This window comes from Protomyctophum parallelum (genome assembly GCF_964188405.1).
Source record: "Protomyctophum parallelum genome assembly, chromosome: 11".
NCBI classification, from domain to species: domain Eukaryota; kingdom Metazoa; phylum Chordata; class Actinopteri; order Myctophiformes; family Myctophidae; genus Protomyctophum; species Protomyctophum parallelum.
In genome coordinates this window covers 35,366,567-35,388,101 of record NC_139707.1, presented here as the reverse complement: position 1 = coordinate 35,388,101, position 21,535 = coordinate 35,366,567, and the positions used below count along the sequence as shown (strand labels likewise).

Here is a 21,535-nt window from a genome sequence, read left to right as displayed (position 1 = left end):
CTTCATCACATCCAGACTCGACTACTGTAATAGTATGGCGTCACCACCAAGGTTCTCAAAAAATTACAGTATGTTCAAAACTCTGCCGCCCGCCTGCTCACCAGAACCCGATCCAGGGACCACATCACACCTGTCCTCCGTGAACTGCACTGGCTCCCGGTCAAATTCAGAATCGACTTCAAAATATATACTCACCACCACATACGAAGCCCTCAACAACCAGGCCCCCCACTACCTCTCTGAACTCATCCAACGCCATGCCCCCACCCGCTCCCTCAGGTCAAGCACTGCCAACCTACTGGAACCCCACAAGTCCAACAAGAGAACCTGGGGTGACAGGGCCTCCGCAGTGGCCGCCCACTCATTGTGGAACTCATTCCCAGCCCACATCAGATCTGCCCCCACCTTTGACATGTTCACTCAAACACTCAAAACCCACCTCTTCAGACTGGCTTTCCCTACTTAACCCCCCCCCCCCCCGCCCCCCCCCCCCCCCACACACACACACACACACACACACACACACACACACACCCTTCTTGTTTGTCCACTTTGATTTTGATTTACTTCTGTTCTGTAAAGCGACTTTGTGTACGAGGCACTGGGGAGGCACTGTGGAGGCACTGGGAGGACACTGGGCACTGGGGAGTCACTAGGGAGGCCCTGGGCAGACATTGGGGAGGTACTGGGGATGTTTGTTGTGCTTTCTTCACCACCCGCTTTGTCTACTCTGCACTGCCCAGGTAAGGGCCTCAGTGATGTGCACTGAGTGGAATTTGAACTCTCTGACCTTTCCACTGCCAGCACCTGGTCTCTTGGAGGACTCCTGTAGTTAAAGATCAGCTCTTTTGTTTTGTCAACATTGAGAGCCAGGTTGTTTTCTTGACACCATTGTGCCAGGTTTTCTACTTCTTTCCTGTAAGCTCTCTTACAATTCTCTTACTATTCCACTCGGCATGGATCATACATGAAAATAAATCGCTGTTTATGCATGTTTCGTTCTGACTGACTCTGGGTTCAGAAAGTATAAGCCAATCTAAGAACAACTATCAACAATCGAGTACTTTTAAACTTGATAATTTTAGGCATCTTCGTTGAACCCCAATGGAAACAAACAAGCCCTGCTTGTATAGCAGAGCTTGTATTGTACTGTACTTCCTTGTGCTTGTCCATTTTTTTAAACAATATTTCTTTTACGAAAATGTTTAGATTGTTATTATCGTGAGAACGATGGCTTCCATTTTCGCATTGCAACTTTTCAGGACTAGAAAGCCTGCAGTTTCTATTAGCTTGGATTCCCCATCGATGATGTCACTGGTGGACGGGTTTCTGAACTGCCCACAGCCCTCCTGTGAGACACAGACAGACTGAGTAGGGGGGGAAATTGCCATTTTGTCATGATTATTAGTGAGTGGACCTATTATATGAAGATAGATTGAAAGTGGTCCTTTAAGATTTTTTTATGCTCCTGGTGGCCACCACCAGGTGTCGCCACAGCAGCGCATCATCCACTGTAGTGACTGTAGCAGCATTAGATGACGCAGACAACAGAGCAGCCTGTTGCTGTGTGTGTGTGTGTGTGTGTGTGTGTGTGTGTGTGTGTGTGTGTGTGTGTGTGTGTGTGTGTGTGTGTGTGTGTGTGCGTGTGCGTGTGCGGGTGTGTGTGTGTGTGTGTGTGTGTGTGTGTGTGTGTGTGTGTGTGTGTGTGTGTGTGTGTGTGTGTGTGTGTGTGTGTGTGTGTGTGTGTGTGTGTGTGTGTGTGTGTGTGTGTGTGTGTGCGTGCGTGTGTGCAGCTCTATGGAAGTTCACCACTCCAGTCCCAGGGAAGGAAAACATATCGGCGCGCTGTCTGTGTCATCATTGTGTCTCTCTCTGCATGTAAACGCGCATCATTCGCATTCATCTGATAATCTCTCACAGCTCTGTTGAGTGCTACGTTTCTTGCGCTAGTATTTAAAGCGATGTAGATTTAGATAAGTGTTGCTGTTGTTGTTAAAGATGATGATGATGATGTCCTTGTCTGAGATGGAGAAAATCGCAACAGAAGATGATTGCGTGGACTCGGGAGCGGAGACGGGAGGGTGAGTTCAGTCGAAATTGTATGTGTTACAGTAGTGTGACTATAGTTAGGCTATCATGTAACAGCTCACTAGCATGACTGAAGTAAAATGTGAGAGAAGTAGCATGTGCGTAAATTCATATTTAAAAAATGTATCAGATGTCAAACGTTTCTGAGATGATGGAATGATGATGGATGAATGATGGTCATGGAAGGGGAACCTTCTGAAAGCTTCATGGGCCAAAGATAATCAACTTCAATCAAATAAAAAAGGGTCCTCTCAGTCATGCTAGTGTTTTAATAAATATATATACTTTCATAGTTTCATATTATATGATTATGTACGCTATGAATATGATATACCGCACTGTAATCTTATTATTTCCATAGAGGTTTGTTTTCATTGTGACTGACTGTGAGACTGCCATCCAGATAATTGCCAGACTGGATGGCAAACACGTTTTTCGTAATAGTTACCGGATGATCCATATTCCATTAAGTGAGAAAACGTGTTTGGTATGAGTTTGCTATACGATATGAACTGCAGGATATAATGCGGTAATTCGTTGGTTATTATATGGAGCCATTAGGCTATATTTGACAGGCTATAACTTGGAAAAGCTTGTTTTTCCAAGCTTGGAATTCTTGGACTTGATCCAGATGCCATTAATTGCACTAATGATCAAGGCATATGGAGGAGGGAGGGAATGTATGTATAGCAACTGATAGCATCTGAAATTAAAATGTATTTAAACTTTATATAAGTGCTTTCCCAAACAGGGTCAAAGTGCTTTACAATAGCAAGATTAAATATAGTCATAAGAGAATAGTAGTAGTGATAATAATAATAATAATAATAATAATAATAATAATAATAAAGTAATAATCAAAAAAAAATATATAAGTAAATAGTATAAAATAAGTATAAAATACACATAATTAAAAGCAAATGGCATCAATTGACATGCAGGAAAATGTATACAAGGAAATAATCATGCATAAAAGAGGTATTATAAAACGGTGAGGAGGCCTTGATTTAGAAGCTTTTCAGACTTTGCTATAGCCATAGATCCTCAGGTAAGGCATCCCACAGCCTATAGCTGATGATCACCCATGGTTAGGGCCTGGGCAGCCGTGGCTCAAGGGTAGAGTGGCTAGTTCGAACCCCCAGAGTTAGTGTCGAAGTGTCCTTGAAAACCCTGATGTGCTGGTTGGTGCCTTGCATGGTTTCCGCTGCCATCGGTGTGTGTGTGTGTGTGTGTGTGTGTGTATGTGTATGTGTGTGTGTGTGTGTGTGTGTGTGTGTGTGTGTGTGTGTGTGTGTGTGTGTGTGTGTGTGTGTGTGTGTGTGTGTGTGTGTGAATGGGTGTATGACTGTAATGCACAATCTATGTAAAGCGCCTTGGATAAAGGCGCTATATACGTAAGTGCACCATTTGACATGGTGCTGCAGCAGTGTGGAAACAGTAAACAGTAAAACAAGAGCACACTTTGCCTAATTGTGTTGTGTTGTTTTGCGAGAGACTTCATCTTCTGGACAGACAAGGACATGTTAAGGAGTAAATATTAACGGCCACAACTACAGTGCCTGCATGCTGGCTGCTGCATTGGAACATGGAACAGAGTGGCCTGTTTTCGTGCTCCCACACTCGGACTGTCGGACAGACCCAGCCAGGGACCCATATAGCTGTTTATAGGAGTGGTTGCACCACTCAAAAAAAATGCTTCTCTGTCACTGTACAGCTTGCATTCATTCCTATACAGGCTTGGGATAAGGGCAAGGTAACATGATGTTACCTTGCCCACCAAGGGTGGTTTTAGGAGTCACCTGAGACTATACTATTCCATTAGCCCGTACCTAGAACCAAACAACAGAGCATGCATGCGTTTGTGTGCGTGCGTGCACGTGTGTGTGTGTGTGTGTGTGTGTGTGTGTGTGTGTGTGTGTGTGTGTGTGTGTGTGTGCGTGTGTGTGTGTGTGTGTGTGTGTGTGTGTGTGTGTGTTTGTGTGTTATGGGAAAACATACAAAAAAACTTTCAGTTCTGCTCAGTCATTCGTGGAGAAGTGCTGATGAGAAAGGAAAAGCAGGGATCTCAAGCTGATAACTTGAGACGCACTCAGCAGCGCACTGGGGTCATATCCTCCACGCCCCTCTCCCCCTCCCCCCTCCCTCTTCTTCCTCTAAAACTCACTCCTCTGTTCCCACACCAACTAACTGTTGCTCAATCCCAGCTCCTTCGTTCGCTCTGATCGTCTTCCTTCGTCATCGTCTCCATGGATACTCTGATTTTCCATAATTGTCTTCCAGTTCATGTGTCGACGTCTTTGCTTAGCTAATTCTTTGGTATATCCCTGCTCAGTGTCTTGTTTCCTCCTACTCTTTTTTTATTTAATTTTTATTCCGATTATATCGTGATATAACCGGAACCGGCCATTAAAACACCATATTATCGGATCGGTCTCAAAATTTTGCAGATTATTTTTACTGATAATAATGTGTCCAATGGCTAAATTCTACATTTATTTTGTGTACTCATCTCATCTGCAAATAATCGATCGGACATCAGTCATCAATTCATAATCGTGCACCCCTACCTTTTCTCCATCCATCCACCCATCCAAGGTATTTGAACTCTGTCCATGTCAATGGCGTTTTTAATGTTTGTTTAAAAAAATCACACCTGTGTGAACTGAGTGGTACAATTCCCTCTCACACCTCTCTCTCTCTCTCTCTCTCTCTCTCTCTCATTAGCAGGCAACAGAACAGTGCAGCACTATCCCTCTCTCTGTTTATGGCAAACAGCGCCCCTACTGGTACTCATTATGGTGCTCATTAACGTCACATAGGTGAACACGGACATTGATGTTCCTTGGAGTGGTTTGCACCACTTAAAAACAAACATTAAACATGTATATAGGAGGGGCTAGCGCCCCTCAATAAACACCCATCCATCCACTGCACCCATCCATCCATCCATCCACTCACCCATCCATCCCTCCCTGTGACAGCCATCGATAGACTTAGCAGTGTGTACAGCAATCAGTTAGATAAACCTGCCCATGATCAGTTCCCCACACGCACGTCGAGTCTCTTTTAGTGTCACTCTGCCGTTGAACTCGGCATGCATGACCCACCGAGGCCGTAGCCGCTCTCCCCGCCTCACTTTGTTTATTGTCTTTGGACGGAGATGAAGCCTGGGCGGTGTGGCTGCACGCTTCTGAGGCCAGACTGAGAGATGAACGCCAGGTCGAGACGCTAAACTGGCGCTCATGCTGAAGCCCCGGCCATGCCAAACACACACACACACACACACACACACACACACACACACACACACACACACACACGAGGGAGCACTCAAAACAAGACCCCCATGCAACAACTATACCACGACCGACCACCTCCTTCTTCATCTCTCCAAAGACTCGTAAACCTTCGGCTTTTATAGCTTCCCAAAGAGCAACTCTCTCTATTCCGTCTTTAACTTTTTCCACATTCTGTCATTCTGATTCCTCTGTAAACAGGGATTCGTCTCTGTGGCGGGGGGGGGGGGGGGGGGGGTGTCAAGCCTTCTGTCTGTGTCTTTCCGTCTGAATTGTCCCGTACCCTTCTTTCAGCACTTATTTGTTCCACGTGTGATTTATTTAGCTTTTGCTTTCTTTTCTTTTTACCAATTATCTCTCCTTCCTCCATTCCTTTTAATTGACTAGACTACTAAATGCCTATTAGCTAGATTGATAATGTCCTGCGGCAGGAAACAGACCCGTCGCTCTGGTTCCTGGTCCGTCGACCAGACCGGACTTATTGGGTTATAGCTGTACAGTCACACAGTGGGGGTCTGTGTGGAGGGACAGTGTCTTCTGTGGTTGTCATCTGACTCCCAACACTAGCACAAACTATACCTCAGGTTATGTAGAATGAGCAGTGACAGATGCTAATGGTGAGTCAGTGTCGCAGGAATTCTGGAATGACGTTTGCGCGGTGCAGTCTAGTTGTGTGTAGAACCGTTCAGTGCTTGTGTGTGAGTGTGAGTGCAGTGCGTGTGTGTGTGTGTGGGTGGTGTGTGTGTGTGTGTGTGTGTGTGTGTGTGTGTGTGTGTGTGTGTGTAATGTGTGTGTGCGCATACATGTGGCCATCTGTGTATTGTCATATTACTGTAATTACGCAAATTGTCGGAAATCGTCTGGCTCTGCGAGACGAATTTTCACCTAATCCACAGTGCACATTAAGCAGCCCCATGAAATATGTAGCGCGCTCACATCCCTCCTTTCACTGTTCGATTTGCGGATAAACCTAAAGAAACAATGCATCATCATTATTAAGTTGAAAAGTGTTTGTGTGTCTGTCTTTAGTACGTATTGTACTTGAAACAGCTCCTACTGTTTAACCAGATGTAGGGGAAGGGGGCACTTCCCCTGGACTAGTTAGCTTTTAAATCATTCCGATTTGTACAGTTTACACTAATATAAACTCCTGTCTCCTCTCTCTCTGTTTCTTGTCCTCCCTCACTCCCTCCACTCTCCATCTATGTCTTCTTTTATACTGCAGGTCTGATTACAGTCCCATGTCCTCGGCCAGCAGTAAGTAAACCAATGCTGACGTAAAACATCTCTGTTCCAGCGACAGAGAGCACGCACGCACGCATGCACGCAAGCATGCATGCACGCACACACACACACACACACACACACACACACACACACACACACACGCACACACACATGCATGCGGATGCGCACACACACTATCGAGCTAGGCCTGCAGGGGCTTTATCTCCCCAATACATCCTGACTGTGTGTGTATTGTACGTTGACATTACGAGCACAGAGGGAAAGACAGAGGCTGTTAGTTCGCTGTCGGATGTAGAAATGAGAGCTTTAAGGTGTTCATTATTATGGGCCAAAATCTCAGCTCAGGTAAAGGAACAAGAATCGTAACTCTAACTAGACCTTTATACCCGTTCTGAATATATATGAACACCAAATGATGTACAGTGTGGGTAATGCGATGTAATAGATCACATTACTGATTGGGTGGGAATTGTCCTGTCTCGCTATAGTGCACGTAGGCTATACGCTATTGCAAAAAAAAAATAATCTGCAGTTGCGGTGCCCCCTATGGATGAAAATGGAATTGCTTTGGGCTCCCCGTTGATTAAACCACCCTCGACATGTGAGTGAAATAAATTTGGGGTGGATTGGACATTCTGTTGGTGCAGGCAGTGTGAGGCTATGACAGTGTTTCAGACATTCCATTCAGACATTCTTTCATTCAGACAGACAGACATTGAGTGAATTATGGTATGATGATGATACTAATAACTGTAACGATAATTATCTGAGCATCCTCCACACACTGATTAACGATTGTGTTTCGCAAACATGTCAATGTGTTGAGTGACACGCTGTAAATTCTGAAAGATTTTGATTGGTTATTTTTTCATTGGATTTAGAGCTGTCTGTATTATTATTATTATTATTATTATTATTATTATTCAGATATTCCCCATAAAGTGACCCCAGCGATATTATTCACTGCTGTCTGTCGTCATTATAGTGGACTCTACACTATCCACTTGAGTTAGACCAGGGTTCTTGGTGTGGGCAACTCCTTGCTTTCTGGTCCCAGTCAAAGCGGAGAGTGTAAATGTCAGAATTAAAGAAGTACTTGTGTTTTTGAGCAGCGCTAGGCCCTCCTATATTCAGCTATTCGTGTGGATTTTGGTCTTACACAAACATTACATTCCCGTTGACAATGAATGGAGAACCTTACGTCATAGACCAGGGATGTCAAACTCAAATACACAGTGGGCCAAAATAAAGAAATTGGTACAAGTCGAGGGCCGGACTGTGTTTCAACACACGGGCCATTTTTGGGGAGAGGGGTAGCAAGTGATATACTTTCACTGCTGATCAATAGTGAAGAGAAGACGCATGCTTGCGCTTGTGGGCCCTCGATACGTGACAATGCACTCGCAGTGCATTGTGGGACTTGTAGTATTATTGTGGTCCGTGCAATATACCAGAGGGCCAGTTCTAATACTAATTAAATATCATCCCGCGGGCCAAAGATAATTCATTCACGGGCCTGATTTGGCCCCCGGGCCTTGAGTTTGACATATATGTCATAGACTGTCTGAGCACTGGGCTTAGTGCCTATTCTTGAGGGGCGCTAGCCCCTCCTATATACACAGGTTTAATGTTGTCTTTAGTTCAACATTTGTTTAGTAAACGCCATTGACAATGAAGGGAAAATGTACATCATAATGTGTCATTTACGTCATATTGTCTCTTTATTGTTAATGCCGTTTAATGTTTGTGTTGGCACCGTTTGTTTTACATCACCATTACATCACCTAATCAACATGAGATAGACTTTAATATATTAGCGCCTCTCACTTCACACGGGTGTGATTTTTGAACTATAGTAAACCTGAAGACTCATGGATGGCATGCAGTTAATCGTCCGTAGTCGTGGTTTATAAACAATCGTCCACCAGCAACCCTCCCCCCGTGTGCACCTTTACGTGTATGCACACAGGGGACGTGTGTGTGTGTGTGTGTGTGTGTGTGTGTGTGTGTGTGTGTGTGTGTGTGTGTGTGTGTGTGTGTGTGTGTGTGTGTGTGCGTGCGTGCATGTGCGTGCGTGCGCATGCGTGTTTGTTTACATAGGGTCTGACTTCTTCACCCCAGCGTAGCTGCCCGGTCCGGACACTTTCACAATGGGAGGATTATGTCCAATATTAGCCCATTAATCTGGCCTGCAGGAAGCTGGGTCATCCACCCCCCCCCCCCACACACACACACACACACACACACGCACCCTCACACACACACACACACACACACACACACACACACGGCATAACCTGCTGTGCGTGTGGCGTGGTCTTTCCTGTCATGTTTCCTGTGTCTCTCTTCGGTATCAGATGAGCCTCTGACCGTCATTGTCCCAATCTTTGTCCTCTCAATGCACAAGGACAGGGTGGGATTAGACACACATGCATGTGCTTTACTAACAGACGTGTGCACGCATGTGTTATGTATTCCATAGCCCCCCCGCCCCCCTCACCCTATAGGTCCCTTTGTCCCCCAATATGACCTATATGCACTGGTGGAAAGTAAGTAACTAAGTATACTTTTACTGTACTGTACTTTTGAGGTATTTGTACTTTACTTGAGTATTTCCAATTTCCATATACTCTACTCCACTACATCTCGGAGCCAACATTTGTGCTTTTACTTCACTACAATTATTTGAAAACTTTAGTTACTAGTTACTTTTGCGACTTTAATTTTGATTAGAAAACATACATTAACCACTTCAACCCTATACATTTTGGCCATTTGAAAATAGAAGATCTACAAGCTCACAATGCGTTGCAACGCGACGCATTGTGAGCTTGAAGAACTGCTATTTACAATAGATTTTGTACACATTTTGAACTTGTGAAATGGGACATTCTGCAATACTACTAGCACTTTTACTTTTAGTACTTTAAGTACATTTTGATGCCGATACTTTTGTGTGCGTTTTGTACATTTGTTCCTTAAAGAATTATCAGACAGCGCACGCACGCATGCACGCACACGCAAACACACAGTGACACACACACACACACACACACACACACACACACACACACACACACACACACACACACACACACACATAAACGACAAGATGAGGACATACTGTAGACTTGAACATGGAACAGAAAACCAAGCGTTGTCATAAAGAACTACACCACACATTGCTCATACATTTCATACACAGTCATGCTGTGTGAACTCATCTGGGTTGTTGTACTTCTAAAGAAAATGGTCTTAATGTCTTAATGCCGGTGCCAGCAGCCGTTTATTCACCTGCCAATCACAAATTAAATGCAGTCAGAGAACCTTCTCTGCAGCTCTGTCAGGAAACACTATAACCCGTTTAGACCTGAGGACGATTCTACAAATATCTTCTTAAAAAACCCTATGTTTCTATGTAAGTCCTTCTCAAACATTTTCTTGTCAAGGACCCCCAAAAATATATGTAATTGGCCGCCGACCCCCATCTGAAAATATGTTGTTCCAGGGACCTCCCCTAGAAGCAAAGATTTGACTTGAAAACGTTCGCTCTGAAAGAATATACAGCATATTCAAAGATTTGCACTACATTTTCACGATTTTTCTAAAATAGCAGACGTACAAGCTCATAGCGATATGAGCTTGTAGATCTGCTATTTTTCAACAGCTAAAGTATAACATGAATGCTTAAAACACCAAAAGGGGTTCCCGCCCAAAATGGGATAAACCCACCAGGGGACATCGATAATATACTGGGAAGGAGTTATGAAAACGGGGTCTACTCCCCACGTCTGCAGGGGCACGAGGAGGGTGGTCCCGTGGCTATAGAGCGTAATACAAGACATGGCATATTATTTCTGCTGCTACACACATGACATACAGTACACACAGGCATGTGCATGTGCGTGCATGTGCACATGAGGCATGAGCACACTTTTTTGCTCTTCCAGCCATGCAGGCAGCGCTATGCACGAGACGGCTGACTTTCACAATAGTAACACGTAACACCCATTTTGAGCGGGAATTCACCCCTTTTGGTGTTTTAAGCATTATGTCATACTTTAGCTATTTTTGAAAAATCGTGAAAATGTGTCACACATTTGGAAATATATATTCTTTCAGAGCAAACGTTTTGTAACTCAAATGTTTGCTTCTGGGGGGGGGGGGGGGGGGGGTCCTTAGAACAACATATTTTCAGATGGTGGTCGGTGGCCAAATATATATAATTTTTGGGGTTCTTGACATGAAATATTTTGAAAACCACTGACATAGAAACATAACGTTTTTTCAGCAAACTGTCATGATTTAGAAGACATTTGTAGAATCTGGTGTCCTAAATGGCTTAAGGCCTTTTTCCCCTCAAACGACAGATGGAGAGTCAATGAGGAAGAAAATGATTTCTTATCGGTGGAGGCAGTCTTGCAGAGCACCTCCAGACTGCTTCTCTCACTAGGTCGTCTCTCTCTTCCATCGTCGCCTCCAGTCATCCCGGCTCTCCATACATCCGGCCAGCTTGTTGGTGCTTTGCGCTCCTGCGTCTTTCTTTGAGTACATCCACATATGTTGGTATGGGACGTCCTTGTGTCCGGTGCCCATGTGTTGGTTCCCACAGCACGAGTTTGCTGGCTGGCAGCTCCAGGTGTCTTTGGCAGTGTCCTGCGAGTCTCATTCTCCTGGCTGCTATTTTGTCGCTCACTGTAGCGCCTAAACCCCATTATTAGGCGTTACTGCATGGTTGCCAACAGCCAGGATTGATGTTATGACGTGTGCTCCAGAAAGTGATGTCCAAACATGTCCATTCAGTTGAAGTATATTTATTAGCTGCCAAAGCCCTATACTTTTACATATAAATAAACATATAAGTCAAAAGAATATACCGGTAGACAATGAGCCCTCCAAACACAGTCTAAAAACTGTTTGCCTCTGCATGTCAGCAACACCTGCACCTGATTAGGGCCAGAGTTAAATACCCCTCCTTGTAACCATGGTAACCAAGGCCTTGATTGACAAGTCCTTGCACAGAATAGATGCATGGCTCAAATGGCTCTTACACTCACCCTGAATATTCCGGCATACAGATTCTCGTTGGTATAACATGTGTGCTCTTGCTGATGTTGAGCACTACTGCTTGATGTGACTTGAGAGTGGAGAGAATGTCCGTGTATGCACAGCAAGAATAACCAGAGGCAATCACACGCTAATTCATTTAACTCTGGGAGTGTATATAAATGGATAAATGAACACTTTGGGACTTTACTGTGTATGTATGCACTATGCAAGTGGTTCCCAAAGTGGGGTCCGGCGGGGACCCCTAGGGGTCCTTGAGGGAGTTCCAGCTAGGGGGTCCCCATGCTAAATGATAGTTGGGAACCAAAAATGGACCCGGGTCCATTTTTGGTTCCGCATTTGTACAGTTTCAGAGTTAAATTAATGTCAATATAAATGGGGGTCCCATAGATAGAAATGCCATTAAATGGGGGGTCCGTTCGTAGCCTAATGCATGTCAAACTGGGGGTCCTTTAAATGAAAATGAAGAATCTCTGCTAGAGCCGTAAAAATCTTCTCTCGTGGGGGTCCCTGGCATAGCTTTTCACATGGGGGTCCGCAGGGCTAATAAATGTCGATTTGGGGGTCCTCCTTGTCATGAAAAAGTTTGAGAGCACTATGCAACTATAACAAGACAAGACAAAGGAGGATGAATCCTAGTTGCTGGCATGAACGCATGTTGCGGTGTCGGGTGAAATCAACCCTCAAGGCTTTCTGACAGACATTTGGGAGGGGTCCCCCAACCCCTCTCCTACTGGGCGGGTTTTTTCCTTACTGGACGGGGTTTTTCCTTTTCTTTTACATGACTTGAGCGTGTTATAATGAAGTAGACTCTAGAAAAGCATTCTAGCAGCCAGCTCGTAGCATGCCTCGTTAGGAAATAGACTTTTAATCCATACCTGCTGGGTTGAGTGTGTTTGAATCCAGCTCATATCATTTTTGTGTCCACCTCAAACAACTTTTGCTTTGGTCCGACATGTGTTGCGACGTGCTTGCGGTTATGTTTAGGTTTGGGGTTTGGGGTAGGGTTAGTAATAGTGGGAAAACGGAAAACTGGATTAAGGTCGGTGAGGGGTCTGTTAAAACGACTGGATTAAGGTCGGTGAGGGGTCTGTTAAAACGAATGGATTAAGGTCGGTGAGGGGTCTGTTAAAACTACTGGATTAAGGTCGGTGAGGGGTCCATTTAAACGTCCAGATTAAGGCTGGTGAGGGGTCCATTTAAACGACCAGATTAAGGCTGGTGAGGGGTTTGTGGCTTTGTGTGGTGCCACTCAAAGTGACTATACTGGGTTGGGCTTGCTGGATGCATGTTGCACCCCCTAGTATGTCTGTCAGAATCCGTTGAGGGGTAATTTCACCCGCGTGCGCATTTTGCCATGATGAGCAAAGAGACAAATGTGGAACGTGTGCCTGTGTGTGTGTGTGCTGTGTGTGTGCTGGCTGGTTTGCATCCATCAAGGCATAATGTTTGTTTATGTGCGTGTGTACAGTACGTGTGTGTCTGTCTGTACTGTATTATGTACTCAGACGTGTCTGTGTGCGATGGTGCATATCAACACTCATCTCCCCCGTCTCACCGTCTAGCATATTTAGGTCTCGACGGAGAGCAGAGTGATGTTTACACAGGTGGTTCTAACTCCTGCCCTTTGACCTCACGGCAGATCAGTCGCAAGCCCATTGTAGTCGGCCAGTCCGCCGCCTTAGCCCCCCACGCCACACACGCACGCATGCACACGATGATGTGTCTCGTTGTAATATATTGCAGGCCTTGGCGGTGAATAGCTGTTAAAATGTGTTAAATTAAATCTGCAACACAGAACTTATTTTAAATAATAATAACTATTACTACTACTGTAGTGTTAGTGGTGTTATTATTATTATTAGGAAGAGGAGGAGGAGGAGGCGGAAACTATTCTATTCTTAAAAATGAAAAGGAGATCTGAGCACTCAAATATGTGGATGGCGAGGAAGTGAAGTTAAAACACATTTTATTCTATAAAAAAATAATTGCTAACACGTTTCGAATAGTTTAAGGTCTTCATCTGGTCGAGCACTGAATTCTATTCTACAGAATAGCTCCTGTTTATACTGTATAGTGGCAACTGTGTTCTTTAAATGTTAGTGGCATCAATATATATACTGTAGGCTATATATTATCTGTAAAAGTGCAGTTGGGTGATTTTTCTTACCATAACCCACCAACAGGAACTCCCTGGAAACAGGGAGATACGACAGCCTCTTGTGATGGAGTAATTTGGGTTGGCATGATGGGGGGCTTGAACCGGCTATTCTGGCCCTCAGAGGGACCTCACCGCTACCCTATGGGGTACCGTCACACTCAATAAACCTTCCTAGAGGGCTTTCAGTCATGCTCTGGATATCAGCCTTCATTGCTTTGGAGTCACTTTGAACCGTCAATCTATTCTTAGGAACGTCTACAGATTGTCTTAACACATTTAGACTCACCCCCCCCCCCCCCCCTTCCCCTTAATTGTCTTCCATCACAGTGTGAATGGGCCTTTTCAGTGTCTCCTTTTCTACTCATATTTGACTGAAAGGTGTTCAATCTCTCCTTATAAGGAAGTGTTGGGTTTGAACCTCCAACAATGATTCTAGGAACATCTCTAGAGAATGTCTTAACAAAGTGAGCCAGCCTGAGCTGTTCTGTGTGTGTGTGTGTGTGTGTGCGTGCGTGCGCGTGTGCGTGTGCGTGTGCGTGTGCGTGTGCGTGTGTGTGTGTGTGTGTGTGTGTGTGTGTGGCATGCTCTTTAGTGAATCATGACTAGGTACAACTACAAACTACTAGTTCTGAAAAGCACCTGATATCAAAGTTTGAACCACCAACCTCTGCAATGATAGCATATATACCACTGCATCACTGTCTTTTGTACTCAGCATTCAATGACAGATTAGAGCAAGGTATAATTACATCCTTTTTTTGGTTTTGCACAAATCTGCACAAACCTGTTTATTAAGCTATAGCTATCACATATCTCCACAAAGCATCTGTTTACAAAGACCAGGGCCCTCCCCGTTCTAATATATGAACAGGAAATTATGTACAGTGTGGGTAATTATGCGATATAATAGATCACATTGATTGGGAGGGAAATTGTTAACGGATGATCTTGGGAAGTTGGGTTGAACTTGAGCACAAAACTAATGTTATTATATAAGATGGATGGATGGATGGATAGATATCTGTCATAACTGTCATTGCATTCTGTATGTATTTATAATTTTATTTTACAGCCGGCACAGGATGGTGGTCATTGCGCTGTCACAGTCATGTATACAGCGTTGGGAGTATAATAGCCAAATGGACCCGCTCATTCCATGTTGTGGGCGCAAACGCAGGCACGTAACGCTGTTTGGGACTCGAAAAAACCTGTTGTATTCGTCTGGCACGGCAAAGGAGGTGGTTGAGGAGAGGAGGAGTGCATGTGTCAGCCGCATGCAGTTTAAACGTTTGCGGTGGTGGTAGAAAGAATCAGGAGAGAAGTGGTAGAAAGAAGCAGGAGAGAAGTGGTAGGCGACCGTGTACAATGTTGTTCCGAAATGCCGATGCTATTTCTGCCTGTCTGCCACGACGCACCCCCCGGAAATGTTCCCTGTGTGGCTCTGCTCTCTGTCTAATCCCGGGACAGAGAGCCCCGAGGTGTCGAAATCGGGCTTGATACACATGTTTTACGTTCTGTTTGATTGCCCCCCCCCCCCCCCCCCCCCCCCGATGCCATATATCGACGGTGACGCTTGACGTCGCGTAACATCACTTTTAAGCAAACATATCCCAGCAACTGCCGATAAGATGCTCTCTCAACTTGATTAAAGGACAACTTTAGTTTTTTTCAACCAAGGTTCATGTTTTAGGTTGTTATTAGAGAAAGTAAAAGATGAGTGTTCATTTTTTTTTCATTTGCTGCATTCTTTCGTTTTAGGGATTTTAGCTCTTTTTCACAGGGGGGCGGGGGCATTCGAGCATGGGGCTAAATATGTATTTTTTTACCACATTTTATGGTGATTTATTTTTGTATTATTTACTATAGTCCTAATAAACCCCAGGAAATTACATCTGGTTACAGAAGATCACAGGATCTACTGAATGTGAAGGTAGCCTACTGGGGGAAGGCTTATACTGTGTGTATAGGCTCAATATGTCAGTTTGACACATTCAATAGATCCTGTGATCTTTTGTGGCCAGATGTAATTTCTTGGGGTTTATTAGGACTATAGTAAACTAGATAAAGTGCCAATCGGCACAGGTCTCCACCAGGATTCTTCCTCAGCCTAGTGGGAATATGCGTGCACAGTTTCATCGCAATCGGACGCTGCGTTGAGGAGTTGTGGCCATTTGCTACTCCTGAAAACTGTAGGAGCCAATCGTGGCCAATCAGGATGGAATATGAGAAATCAAACAAACCTGTCTTGATCACATGACTATGGAGATCATGTGTACCGATTTGCGTGAAATTTGGATAAAATCTGAAGGAGTAATAATAGAAAATGTGTTTTACATATGTCGGCCTCCTGGTGGCGCTATAAAGAGCAGATGCGAAAAATTCCAGGCAAAGGTTTTTCCTTGGCCTCTAGGGAGTTGGCATACAAAGTTATCCACAGATCCGTGCAGTTAGAGGTAAAAACACTTTTGGGCCAGTTATAGCGCCACCTTGAGGCTGAGTTGAAATTGTTCATGTGGCATTTCGTCCTTGGCCTAGTGGGAATGTGGGTGCACAATTTCACGGAAATCACGCGATGTGTTCATGATTTGCAGCATTTTGTTTGAAACTGAGCACTCCTGTGAATTTTGGAAGCCAATCTTAACCAATCAGGATGGAGTCTGAGAAATCTGAAAGACCGGTTTGGTTGAATGGCTCTAGAGAGACTGTGTACCAATTTGCGTGATGTTTGGAAAAATCTGTAGGTGTACTGTGCAAAAACTTGTTTTGCACAAAGCGGCCTCCTGGTGGCGCTATAACAGGCCGTTCTGGAAAGTTTGGGGCAGAGGTTAATGGTTGGCATCCAGGGAGTGTGTGTGCAAAATTTGGCATCGACCGGGTTAACGGTGGCCGAGATTAGCTGCTCACGGACGGACGAACACACGGACGGACACACGGACGGACGGACACACGGACGGACGGAGTGCAAAACATACTCTCCCCCATGCCTTCGGCTGGTGGAGACAATAATAAAAAAAGAAATCACCATAATATTTTGAAAAAAAATACATATTTAGCCCCATGCTCGAATGCCCCCGCCCCCTAGTCAGAAACTGCTAAAATCCCAAAAACGAAAGAAAGCAGCAAATGAAAGAAAATTAACTCTCACCTTTTACTTTCTCTAATAACGACCTAAAACATGAACCTTGGTTGAAAAAAACTAAAGTTGTCCTTTAAGGTGTCAGACAAGCTACAAATCGTAGTTCTTTGAATGCTTGCTGCATGTGTGCAAGCACCAGACCGTGGAGCTTCAGGTAAAAGGTGGACCCACTTCTGAACTTCTGAAAGTCGGGCCAACAGTTCCAAGTACATCCTTGCAGGCAGTGACAGTACTGTAGGCCTACTGTAGCCTGCCTGCCTACCTGTTAATGTTTTGGGCAGCTGCCGCTGATGATTTTACCAGCGTCAGCGTGATACTTTTACATTTAATTAATTACTCACCTAATGCTGGCTACTGCCGCAGTAGCTCGATAGGACCCACCACTTCCACCATGTTTAACGTATATTCCAAAGTGTGTACAAATTGTTTAAGTCAAAGATGTGCAGCATCATGGCTTTCATATGGTAATATAAACTTTGGCTAAAAGCAATCCACCACCACCATCACTTCTAATCAATGTTTACAGTCCCTCCCTGCAGGCAATATTATGATCTGGAAAAACAACTGTCTGTCATGACAGTGATGGAAGTAGGCTACAGCCGAAACAGACTTCCTCTTCCTTTTCAAAATAAGAGCTATACTTGTAATGATTAGTCAACACTAGTTTTATGTCTTAAGTGAACTTACAGGATGTGTAGATATATTTGTAGCGCCCTGAGAGATAATGCTTTGAATGGGTATCTGTCATGAGTGACGCTGTGTAACGCTGTGTGGTCGTCATCTGACAGCACCGGGCCCCCATGGGTTCATGGGCCGGCTTTTCCAATGGGAGTCACATGGTTTGACCAAACATTTGTGTTCTGTACGTGTGTATGAGGCCTCAGACATCAGACAGGCGACACTTTATGAAATCTGACCGACAGCGTTTCTTAAATTTAGAATAGATATGGTGAATTAAGGCATGAATGCTGCTTGCTTTTTTTTAACATCTAAACGTCCCCATACCCATTATAACTGCCAGCGTCAACCCATTTACACCTGAGGCCGATAAAAAAAAAAAACGCCTTCTAAAGTTTTCAGGAAAAACGTCTATTATTTAAAAAATAATTCCTGACAATCAATTGGCGGAGGCAGAGGCTGGGAATTCTAGCAGGCGAGGGGACTTGGCAGAACCTTTTGTGGCGCTTCTGGACAACCGTGTATCTGACCGACTCGACACCGGGCACTGCACTCCCTGTGGTAGTGTGGAACATGTGTGTCAAATTTGAAGTCGGTGGGGCTAACGGTTCTCAGGTTACGTGGATTACATAAGTACACAGGGGCAGCAGTGGCTCAGGGGCAGTGGCTCAGGGGTGGAGTGGCCGGATGGGAACCGCAAGGTTTCCAGTTCGAACCCAGGCTCCCCCAGAGTTAGTGTCGAAGTGTCCTTGAGCAAGACTCTGAACCCCTAATTGCTCCCGATGTGCTGGTTGGTGCCTTGCATGGTTTCCTCTGGCATCGGTGTATGAATGGTGCGTGTGAATGGGTGAATGTAATGCACCATCTATGTAAAGCGCCTTAGATAAAGGGCGCCATATAAATGCACCATTTACCATTTACACACAGAGACGTGGTGCATTTATTGTAAGATCGCATATAGGTATTCCGGGTCAGTTGATGGAAACGATGCTCAGGCAACTCGCGTTGTTCAACATGCTGTTTGTTTTCACTGTTTTGTACACAGATAAAAGTTGCGCACAAATGGGGGCATGTGTGTGCGTGCGTGCGTGTGTGTTTGTGTGTATGCGAGTGTGTGTTTGTGCGTGCACGTGTGCATACCAGCCAGCGGGCCTCCCATCAGAGTGATGAATGTTTGTGGGTCAGAGGGTGCATGTTTTAAACAGGATAGAGGTCAGTCTATGAAAACAAAGACGGCCATGTGCTGGACATGGCTCATCGGGGCCGCGTCCCAAATCACTCCTTCATCCAGTATACTCCCTATGTAGAGAGGACTAGGAGGACTAGGGAACTAGTATCACTCCTTCATCCAGTATAGAGAGGACTAGGATGACTAGGGAACTAGTATCACTCCTTCATCCAGTATAGAGAGGACTAGGATGACTAGGGAACTAGTATCACAGTGATACTAGTTCCCTAGTCATCCTAGTCCTCTCTATACTGGTTGAAGGAGTGATACTATCACTCCTTCATCCAGTATAGAGAGGACTAGGATGACTAGGGAACTAGTATCACTCCTTCATCCAGTATACTCCCTAGAGAGAGGACTAGGAGGACCAGGGAACTAGCGGGTGGGGGGATAAATAAATAAATAAAATAAAAAAACATTTGCAGAGTGTTGTGGGGTCATGACCAAAAGAATAAGGTCGCGAATACAAAGCGGACGAAATGAGTTTTCCCTCGACGGGTGGCTCATGGCATCTCCCTTAGAGCAGGGGTATACTCAATATTTTTGGCTGGGCAGTGCAGGGACCCCCGGAAATGCTTTGGCCAATGTCTCGCAATGTCTCATGTCAATATACCACTACAAACTTGTGTCTTGTGTCTAGGGGAGTTGCACCACTCAGTTCACGCGGGTGTGATTTTATTTATTTATTTTGTTTCGCTTTTTTGCCTTAGTGAAGATAGACAGGAAAGTGGGAGAGACATGCAGCAAAGGTGGCCATGAACGTGTCACAGGCCACTGAGGCCAGTGTCTATATGTGGCATGCGCCTGGACCACTAGGCCAGCGGGCGCCCCTATATAGTGAGTAGGAGTGATTTCCTAATTCCTACGCGGTTATGCACACATGTACACACAAAAGTATTCCAAAACATACCAGACCGTGTAATGGACATAAATACAGACTTGAGGAGGACACGTGTGATTCATAATGCATAAAAAAATCAATTTAAAATAAATAAGTCATGTTTATCATCATGTTGCCAATGTAGAGGCCCCGCCCACAGCTGTTGTTGTATGATATGTATTTTTGGTTTCTTCCTGAAAGCTGAAAGCCTTTGAGTCAAAAGGCCCAATCGCAATAACACCATTTTAGTGACATCATAACCCTAACCCCTCCCCCCCATTATCATGGCAAAGTTCAGGTGGGTGGTGCTAAGGTGAAAACCAGGCATACTTAATGAACAAATTTTTACACTTTCTGTACACTTTTTTTAAAGATATCATCCTCCTAGTATAATCATAATAACTGATGATCATTTTTAGGGGGGAAAGAAATCACAGCACTACATCTTTGATTAACTCCATAGACACAAAAGTGCCGTGATTTTTTAAGAGTCTCTGACAGTGATACAAATGTAACCATTAGTATATACTCTGGACGTTACAGGTTCTAAGCGCCCCTTTGGTCCCTACAATACTAACTCTCAATCATTTAGCTGCATGCAGGGACCCGCTGGGAACGCATAGTTACAAATGAAATGGATAAATGAACACTGCAAATTGTAGTCAGTGTGTAGCAGATGGCTGCTGGCTGGGACAAACACAGATGTATACTCATACATCTATGAGTGTTTGTGTGTGTGCGTCTGCGTCTGCGTGTGCGTGTGTGTGTGTGCCTGCCTGCGTGCGTGTGACCGTGTGTGCGTGCTGTAATGGAAAAAAGTACTGGTATTTTTTTACTTAATCACTGTCTTAAACCCTCTAGACGGTAAAACGACCTGTTGGCTCAGTACTTTTCCCCCTCTACACCATCTCTTTGCCAGAAATAGCCAATCTACAAGATCACAAGGCTATAGTATAGTACTGCTGTTGCAAAAGAGTTTTCTACATTTTGAAAACTAGAAATGGGACATTCTGCGTAATGAATACTTACAGTAGGCTTGTGGTACTTTAAACTAGGTATATATTTTGATTAATATTGACTCCGGTACTGCAGGAGTTTTACTTGTAACTAAGAGCTCGTCGATCTCCTATAGCCAAAGTAAAGTATACTCTACAGTGTGAGATGTAGTTGAGTAGAAGTAATAGTATTGAAAATACTAGACCTGTACGTGCCCGCCGGCTACCGGCCTACTTGAGAATGATGCAACTTGGGAACCTAATAATACCCATTGTTAAGTGGACTGGTTAAGTAGGTTAACCCATTCTGGGCGGGGTTCCCTATTTGTACCTTACCCCCTCAGGCCGGGAACCCATATTTGGGTTCTGTACAGTATGTACAGTATTCAAAAATGTAAAAATTTTGATTCTGCTATATCAATATTTGAAGTTTTTCAGAAACCTTAGGTCAGGATTTAGAGGCGTTTTTAGAATCGGCCTTAGGCCTGAATGGGTTAATCAATTGTCATTATTCATTTTCCACCACTGCATGTAATGTATGCATGTGGAATGTACTTGTATGTGTGTGTATTGCGTTGCCAGTGCATTAATCGCATTCATCTGGGTGTGAACATGTGTTTGTCAGTGTGGTAAAAACGATGAGTCTTCTTCCACTGCAACCCAAAACACTTGCCTCTTGAATCCAGACCGCTCGTTCATCCATATTGCGTTGGACAAACGCCCCACTCTGGAAACAAATGGCACGTTAGCAGAACCAG

At 44.5% G+C, this 21,535-nt stretch overlaps 1 protein-coding gene across 3 annotated transcripts in view; it reads left to right on the top strand.

Annotated features, from left to right (window-relative positions):
• The first annotated feature begins 1,762 nt into the window (after positions 1-1,762).
• fam124a (family with sequence similarity 124 member A) overlaps positions 1,763-21,535 on the top strand; it is a 51,754-nt gene continuing 31,981 nt past the window's right edge. For 2 of the 3 annotated variants that reach the window (XM_083777563.1, XM_083777562.1), the window contains exons 1-2: positions 1,763-2,081; positions 6,610-6,641. In XM_083777563.1, coding sequence (XP_083633689.1) covers positions 1,999-2,081; positions 6,610-6,641 — 115 coding nt within the window. In that variant the 5' untranslated portion in view covers positions 1,763-1,998. The remainder of the gene's footprint in view (positions 2,082-6,609; positions 6,642-21,535) is intronic. The other variant, XM_083777564.1, reaches the window with a different exon arrangement.